We start from the raw sequence: 9413 nt of genomic DNA on the forward strand, positions 1-9413 counted from the left end.
CAGGGTGCTTATTACGTCGAATACGGTAATTTAGTGTAGGACTTGTGAACAAATAGTTGAAACATTTGAAAGAGAGAGATCATAGAGACCTGCACTTTTGTATCAGCAGTACTGCAAGCATTGTGGCATCATAAGGTTCAATTTAGCATCACCATTACACAAACACAACATTCATTGCCGCATCTTCTTTTGACCTTCAACTTCATTTCTCAAATGAGAGTAGCCCCACTTAAATTTGACCAAAGTGGACAGTTAGAAATATGTCCTCCCATATCAACCAATGCAATCTTACATAACATGACTGACTGACTCGACCGTGTCTCGGGCTCCCCTCGTCTACACTGAAGCATGTTTGACATCAGTGAACTTGATTTTTCTGTTCCATGCAGATGTTTCTAACTTGGTTATATTTGTGTTTATGGTATTTTCAACATCTTTTTAGCTTCTGTATTTTATCTTTTATTACAACTGATCACAGAGAAAACTGCACACTTAATATTATACCCAGTGTCCACTTTAGGAGAACAGTCCATGATCAAATATGAACTATGAATTTTGCATTCATACGCCACCTTTATCTTAGGGACGTTTTTTTCAACATAGAACTATGAAATAAATACTATATTTAGGCTAGTCATATATCATGATATATCATTTTGATCATAACAAGTGTATTGCAAAATGTATCGTACTCACTTTTGCTTGTTAAATATGCTTTAAAATAAACTTTTAATAAAAAAGGTATCTAATGGGGACTCGTTTACTAACATATTTTTCTTATTAATCACAATGGACTGATGAAAAAAATATGTATATGTGATGCAAGAGATTATAAAAATATTAATTTGTAGTTCTGAAGAGGTGTCCATGATCACATGCAGTTCACTGATGACAACACAACTTGTACAGTAAGTTGACAGGGGTTTCGACTCCTCTTTGAGGTACAACTTTGTGGTTTAAATGAGCAATATTCTAGCTATATGCAGTCTGGACCAAACAGTCCAGTGATGATATTGTGAACAACGATCCACACCCTTTGACATTCTATCAACTGATACACAGAGTCTGACCACCCAATCCATTTAGTCGCTTCTTACAACAAGCACAGTTTGCTGTGGACTTATTCCAGCCTGCAATCCCCACGTGGTTGGTGGTATTACAGAAGTTGACTGACACTCTTTCCACATAGTGGAGTGGGTAAAATTGGGTTTCCATTTAACATGTTTAAGGAATGGAAAACAGTTTGCACATCGTTTTTTTCCGATTCATACCTCAGTGAACCGAAAAAAATACACAGTCAATGCTTATAATTAAATTTGACAACGTAAAACATGTTTTATCTACAATAGTTTAACAAAAAACAGTTGTAAATATCAAAGCAGACAAAAATGAACAGATTGATAAACATTCCAGGTGTATGAGTACATACTGTGGCATGACATGAATCAGGTGATCGTTTAATTTATGCACATAACTTGACACGCCTACACGTGTACACAGTCAGTAGCCAAACAATGGAGAGTAGGATAGAAACAATGTTCATTTGACCTGTCAGTTAAGGCAAGAGGCGAGAAGAACTGCAACAGTCAGACTGTAACAAACCGGAAGAATTATGTCCGGGAGAAGGCAGCTGTTTCAAATGACATGGTCAGTTACTGCCAGATTCAAACATTTCTTCCCTGAAAACAGGAAACAGTTGGACAAAATGCTAGTTAGAAATGAAACCTGAAGACATGAAATTTGAACCAAGGCGAGTGGAAAAAAACAATCGAGCCTGCACATTTGCTGTTTCATTCATTCTCTGCCTTTGGTTTCAAAGGGTAGTTTGGACAATGAATATGCATGAATGTTGCTAAGTGTCCTGTGCATGTCGATACACATGAACAGAAAGGGAAATCTCTCAACTGTAATATTGGGATTCCCCGACATTCCTCAGTAATAAAAGTAGTGCGCCTCGGTGGGCGTGGCTTAATTTTTTACATTAATTGGGAAATGAATGCAATAACACGCAGAATGCAATGCAAAAATTTCAATGAAAACAACAAATATCTAATTATAAAAATGTGCATTTAATGATAAAAGCGCCAAAATTAGTCATGATATAGAAGAACATGTCTTAAACAATTTCAGATATGGAGGCGCCTAAACTTTTGACTGTGTGCGCATGTGCAGTACATTTTAAACTTTTGACTGTGTGCGCATGCGCAGAAAATTAAACAATGATGTTGTAATTTCAAAGTTTCACCTTAAAGTTTTCACCTTAAAGAATACGTCAATCAATGAACACAAATAAATTCTTAGTTAACCATTTACAGGGACATACAATGAGAAGAAATACAAAATTATATACTAATAAATAACATTTAAAAACAATGAACACCCCCTCTATCAAAAGTTGTGTTTTCTGTAACTTAGACACTCACAAAACTCACTGTTTCTTTGTTTAACTGCCTGCAGCCTGATCTGATTTCTACATCAACATTTGAAGCAGACAAAAGAGCTCCAAGAATGTGTAACACTGAATGAAAACACTAATTTATGGTTGCCTTGGAAGCCAAATATCATAGTAAGTGTTTGACAGCTCTCTTCAGCCAGGACACTGAAGAACCGACAGCTGATGTCCCATGTTTATTGGTTACTTTAGCAAGAATGATACTGGAAGGTGCCAATAGTACCAAAGTCATGAATCTTCATCTCAAGCAACACTTACAATACCTCAGCTTCTTAATACAGCAGTGTCAGACACAGGCACTCAGCAGCAACAACAGCAACTTACACATGACACATCTCTCATAAGGAAACCCCAGTCTCTATCTACATTGCATTGATGCATCATGATCAGACTTGGAAAAGAGAGTTGGTCAACAAGTTACATGATCTTGGCATCTCTTAACCTTTAGCCTGCTGAATTGTTTTCACACTTCTTAGCCCTGCCTGCTGGATTAATTTTAGCATAAGGTGCCGTAAAGAGGGTGGGTGATTTCAAACAGTTGGTGCTTCATTTTACACGGACCAATTGAAGAAATATTTTGCACATTTATTCCTGATAGAAAAATACACATAACTATGTAAAAAAATCCTGATGTTTTCAACCATACCAAGGTTAAGACCAAAACGAACAAAAAATTTGTAAATTTTCGTGATCTTGCCTGAATTACGTTATTGAAGGTGGTTTATGTTTCATGTTAGGAACCTTTTCAAATCGTTAAATTTGTGCAAACTGATTTCAATAATCAGACTACGATATCTTAATTTTTAACCGAGTATAAATTCGATGTTTTTTATTGGTAAATAACAGCGTGATGGTAAATTATGAACCATTTCTGTAAATTTATTATCAAAACGTTAAACAGAAAAAAACCTAAATTTTCGAGGTCACCATGTCAATTGCAGAAATACGAACATTCGAGTTAATCTAACATGTCACGTTATCAAATTTGCAGGAAACAATATATGACTCATAAATATTCACCAATCCTTATTTCAAGTGTTTTGGTTGAATATTTACGATATACGAAAATACAAGTACCGTGTCATGATGCTAGCAGACGTTTTAACATCAAACATGGCTCACTTCGCCCGACCTTGGCATAACTTATTGCTATTTTAATATCAACAAAGTTTACACTGTCTTTATGTATATGCCTTGGCGAATGTTAACGATCTTCTCAATCGAAGATTGTTTCATTTGTCATTTTCCGTTTAATATGACGAGAGAAAAACGAAAATAAAGATCGTAAATTCTGACAGCAATATTTCAGTTTGTGCAAAGGTCACTGGATGTGATGTCACAGACAGGGGTAGACTGCTGATAATCTTTCAAAACAAAACAATTACAGTCAATTTTGAAATATTTCGCCTGTATTATACAGAATAAACACAAATCACTACATTTTATCAGTAATCACCACTAACATGAGTACTCTGTATCTCAACTGATTTAGGCAACAAAATGTAAGAAAAACAATGCAAAGTGAAGTCTTCACAGCTGCTGTTGACAATATTGATCATCACCCAAGATCGTCAAATGCCAAAGATTTGTTTCATTGAACTGGCATATTGCTGCTTCAGCAGCTCAGTGTTGAAAGTGAAGGTAACAATGGTGCAACAACCACTATGAACGGGCACTTTAGTTCCAAGAAAGTAAAACATTTGACAAACTACTACACAAATGTCCCTTCCGTTTCCTCAGATACACCAGAAGGATGATCAAGACAACAGATGAAACACATCAATGTATCTTGGGCTGCATATCATGCCAACAACGAAGATAACTTCATTTCCCAATCAGTTCTTCCACTGTTTCAGGAAAGTGCTCTCACAGTGTCAATCATCAAACGCTCAAAGAATGTTGTGAAGAGTGTTGTAGAGCATTTGAATCCAGGACAGTTTTGCATCATTACAATTGATCAGCCTTTGTATGCTGTAGCCATGGGAAAACAGGGGAAATGGCCTGAGAAGTATCCCGAAAACAAATTAGTCATAATGTTTTGGGGTCTTCATATTGAAATGGCTGCGTTAAAAACTGCTTGTGACGTGAGGTCAGGAAGTGGAGGGATACATGCACTTATACAAGCAGATGATTGTCACACCAAAAACTGCAGAACACATGTTATTCACACAAGTAAGCTCATCAAATCACAACAACTTCACTGAAAAGTATACAGCATAATGCATATTGAAGATGTGTTACCTCATCTACTCTAGAAGGGAATGCCATCTTGGATTTTAATGCTTGGTGTACAAAGGGAAGTGATGCCTCTGGCACAAGTGTGTTCGCTAAGGGAAACAAGCTTTGCCATGTATTTGGATGTGCCAACAGAACTTGTTCCTTGGTTCTTTGCCTTGGATCGCACTCACTACACACGTTGGGTACCAGTTCATCTGTCAGACAGACACAATAATGCCTGTGTCAAGGGGGATGGTGGTGCTGTGCTCTTAGGCTCTGGATGGTTTCTGGACCAGAGGTGTCTTGGGTGATTGGAGAATTTGAGAATGCCTGACATCAAAAGGGGAGACAAAATGGAACACCACCATGATCAGACTGCTAGTGTACAGAAAGCTTTTGCTAAGGATGTCTGTTCTTTTGTAGCTGTCATCCAAGAATTCGGAAGGCCCTTTGTGTACAGTCTGGATTTGCTTGTCCTTGATACTGTATAAGTAGCAGATGCTGAGATTCTGCAATCCGACAAGTGTGTACAACAGCTGGGAAAAGAGCAGTTTTTTTCAAAAAGGAGCGCCTGGTGGAGAGAACATAGCCAATCAACAGTGTCATTTCACGCAACAATTTAGCATGGCTGAACTCAAAACCGAAAGCCGTAAATCCTGGTGAAGAAGAACTGAAAACAATGAAGATTGACATGGAACCCTTGTCCAGGTTGCACATTGGATGTCAAACACATGGGGGAAATTTTAGATGTTTTTTTTACCCATCATGAAAATCCGACATTTCCACCATCCGTGTTGAAACAAGTTTTGCAGCAACATCTGAAGCGCCTTCTGTTACTAGTTCATTGATGGAGCTGCAACTGTTCAATGTTGAAACCTGGTACTGTCAACACAATTGATGGATATGCTGGAGAAGTATTCATACCACTCATCCATGTACAGCTACGAAATGTGACACTGTGGATCTGATCTGGGATAGATACATGAACAACAGTCTGAAAGCAGCAGTCAGAGCTCAACGGGGCTCAGGTGTTCATAGTCGTGTTATTGGCACCGCAACTTTACCAGGAAACTAGCAGAGTTATTTACATGAAGATAGCAACAAATAGGAACTTTTTCCAATTTTTGTCAAAGGCTTTTATTCAGTCTGTCCAGGAGCAGGACATGGAAGTTGTTGTCACAGAAGGAGAACAGGTACTGAGTGTTCCTCAGTAACATGAACTGCCTGGCAACCATGCAGAAGCCAAAGATGTTTCACATTGTTCATGCTGAAAAACATGGCCATGACAAGAATATGATGCGAACAGTAGATACAGATGTTGTAGTGCTTGCAATTATGGTTTCCCACATCAGCTTGTCAATTTATTTGGAACTGTGGCTAGCCTTTTGGACAGGAAAAAGTTTCCGTTACTTGGCAGATCATGAAATCAAAGCATGTCTTGGACCAGATTAATCATGTGCTTTTCCAATGTTTCATGCTCTGACAGGATGTGATACTGTCTCAGCCTTTGAAAGACATGGTACGAAGATGGCCTGGACTACATGGCAAGTCTTTCCAGAAGTCATGCAGGCTCTAGTTGCTCTGTCTTGTGCTCCTGGAAGCATGACAGATGCTGAACATCTTTGAGAGGTTCATCATACTGATCAATGCTGATGTGTGACATGACAAGCCTTGACATGAATGTTGATCAAGCCAGAAAGACCGTTTGACATGAAATACTCAATTCATGCCATCCAACGCATGCAACTCTTGTACAGCATGTCACTGTCACGCGGGCAGCTACCAGGCAGGTCATATATGGTCAGTCACTCCATCCACAGCCTGAACTCACATCTCCAACTGACTGTGACAGAAGGAAAGTGGTCAGTATACTCCCAATTCGGTGACACTACGCCACGCATCAAAATCTTGTCAAGAGTTGGTCTCTTGTGGACGCAGAAAGGGGTGTAACAATTGATGCAAGTGCAAACAGCCCTCACTTTAATACAGAGGATTTTGTTGGTGTGAGGACCTGTTTTCATAAACCTGACTCTTTTATTTTCAACACATTTAACCAGTATGTGGATCAGTATATTTTCATAAAACCGTCACTTTAGTGCATGCTAGGTAGTTACAAAGCTACAACTGGAGCCAGGAAAAGCAACATTTTCTTTATCTACTGCACATGTGCAAAATGAAATTATTTCGCGTGCCTCGACATCTGAAAATGTTCCCTAAGCATCAGTCTATAAATGCGCAAAGTTTCATGCTTTTATCATTAAAAGCACATTTTCTCTGCTCAGCCGCTCCACTAACAGATTGAAATAAGCTTGTGCATGTTCACATCACACTCAGAGCTTGTAAAACAAATCAAAGTAGGTGGCAAAGTAAACTTAAATTTCTGAATATTTCAGATATAACACAGAAAAAATTGCAATATCTGATCAATGGCTAGTAGTGCACAGCCTTGCTTTATCGATTAAACACTTTGGCAATCGATAGTCATTTTAAATGCCCTGATCAACTGAATAGCCAATAGATTAATCAACCACTATAAACCATGTATTAACTCATCTGACAGAAATGTTTTATTCCACTGTTTTCATTCCCTCATTACGAAACAACAGAAAAAAAACCCAACTCTTTACACGATCCGAAATGAAGACTTTTGCTTCTAGATAAAAAAACCCATTCAAATTCATATTTTGAAACAATTCAGAACAACTCTGAAAAATAATGACAACTGCTCAGTTGACATATGCAGACAGTCTCATTAAACATGTTAAAAAAGATCTTATAATAATCTAATACCATAACTCTGCTTTAACATGAGTGAGTGAGTTGTGTTTAACGCCGCTTCTAACAGTATTCCAGTTATATCACGGCATGACATCTTAATGTGGGAGGAAAGCTCGAAGTGATGAAGGTCTTAGACGTTTACCACATCGGTGAAACCCACAAGCAAGGGTATGGTGCTGACAAGCCTTGAAACCTTATTGGAGTGAACCGGGATTCGAACCCACAATCATAGATTTCTGGCGTGCCCAAGGATCGCAACTCTGAGCAGCTAAGTGCGGCACCTTATACGACTTGGCCACCCGTCCCCCAGTTTTAACATGAGGACACCTTCATAGAAGGTTGTGTCAGGTGAACCCTGAGCAACCAATGACCACCCAATCAAAACAAACTTGTCAGTGAGTGAGTTGGATTCGACACACAAAATGAAGGAGGCACAGGTTCTTGATAAATCAGATGTCACGCTTTCCAAAATGATTTGGCTTCATTTCTCTCACTTCAACTCACTTCGGAAATTTCAATTTTTAAAAACAAAAAAAACCCTGCAGGATATACACATGCCTTTGATGGTATGCCATTTTAAATGTAGACATGGTAGTTGACACAGAGCTAAAAAAAGACAGAGTGTATAAGATATTCACAACAATTCGATGATAAAGCCTTCATTATGTGGTAGAGTACACTCAGGAAATGTCACTTAATCTCATTTTGAGATACAGAAACTAGATACACTGGTCTGAAAACTTCTCTCACTCAGAATTTAGAAGCCTCCATGTTGATAGTCTGATTAGAAGGTTCACCTGACGTGACTTGCTAAGATCATCACGCGGAGAGGTATCATATCGGAGTAACAGATCTGATTGTAATGAGATTGGTGGCCAGTATACAAATATATAACTTTTTTAAGTTACAAAATATAACTCCCATCAAAGGACCTTCAACCCAAGAATGAGACTATATCTCAAGTCAGTAGGCCTAATTGCTCTCCCAAAACATGATCATGTGTTGATTCTGAAAAAAAAGAGAGAAAGAAACACCGGACATTTTAGTTAGTTTTTGACACTCACAATCATACAGTAGCACCTTTGACCAAACGGAGGAAGACCGGAAAAAGAGATTGAGCATTCTGTAGAAATCGACCACATGTAACCATCTTATCGTTGCAGAACTATATGCTTTCAAAATCAAAACAATGTCACTCGCTGAAAACTAGGAACATCTGTGGACACCCAGTGTCAATGTGACCTATTGACAATGTACAAGATCGTATTCGAAAAGAACTCAAAACCCATTTTACTAAGAAACACTAGAAATTCAATCGTCATCCTATCAACAAACATACGTATTTACCTTATTTTTTTCATTCACGTTCCGGTGACTTTCTCGATGATAACAATACCCAGTAACACCTGTCAAACTGAAAGGGTAAAATTTTCCTATCTCGGTGGTTTGAAGAGTGCCAGAACAGTCATACTATTCTCCTACCCACTGTCGGAATAAGAACGAACGCCACAACGGACCTCTGATAGACAGTTACGAAATAGGTTACGCCCTGTCACGTGTTTATGCATGTTGTTATAATCAATAAATGCGTGGCCACTTATCTAGCAAATGTAGCTTCGACATGCTATTGAGCAGATATTTTTGGGTATTCACTTATGAACAACCGTAATCTAAAACAGTAGGCAGCTAATGTCCACGATACGATTACCCACGTTACGAATGAAATGTCGGAAATATTGATTGAATGGCTTTATCCGATGTTCACGTTGTTAGTCGTATGGTCAGAATATGTCTATATTAACTTATACACGCATTATCTACGTACACAGCACAAGAAATCTATCAGATAAAAAAGTGAATCGATTGTTATATGAAAGGATCGAAACAACAATCGTTGCAACCGATTTGAACTAACGCTTAGTCTCTGAAAACATGTAATGTTGATATAAACAAGTAACTCCATTAA

At 38.2% G+C, this 9413-nt stretch overlaps 1 protein-coding gene across 2 annotated transcripts in view; it reads right to left on the bottom strand.

Annotated features, from left to right (window-relative positions):
- Positions 1-8872, bottom strand: part of LOC139475416 (protein PHTF2-like) — a 54504-nt gene extending 45632 nt beyond the window's left edge. Inside the window, exon 1 of one of the 2 annotated variants that reach the window (XM_071258638.1) lies at positions 8795-8872. In XM_071258638.1, the coding sequence (XP_071114739.1) occupies positions 8795-8808 (14 nt within the window). In that variant the 5' untranslated portion in view covers positions 8809-8872. The remainder of the gene's footprint in view (positions 1-8794) is intronic. The other variant, XM_071258633.1, reaches the window with a different exon arrangement.
- Between the last annotated feature and the right edge of the window lie 541 nt (positions 8873-9413).

The sequence above is a fragment of the Haliotis cracherodii genome, unplaced genomic scaffold, assembly GCF_022045235.1.
Source record: "Haliotis cracherodii isolate W230 unplaced genomic scaffold, xgHalCrac1.p SCAF_1, whole genome shotgun sequence".
Taxonomy (NCBI): domain Eukaryota; kingdom Metazoa; phylum Mollusca; class Gastropoda; order Lepetellida; family Haliotidae; genus Haliotis; species Haliotis cracherodii.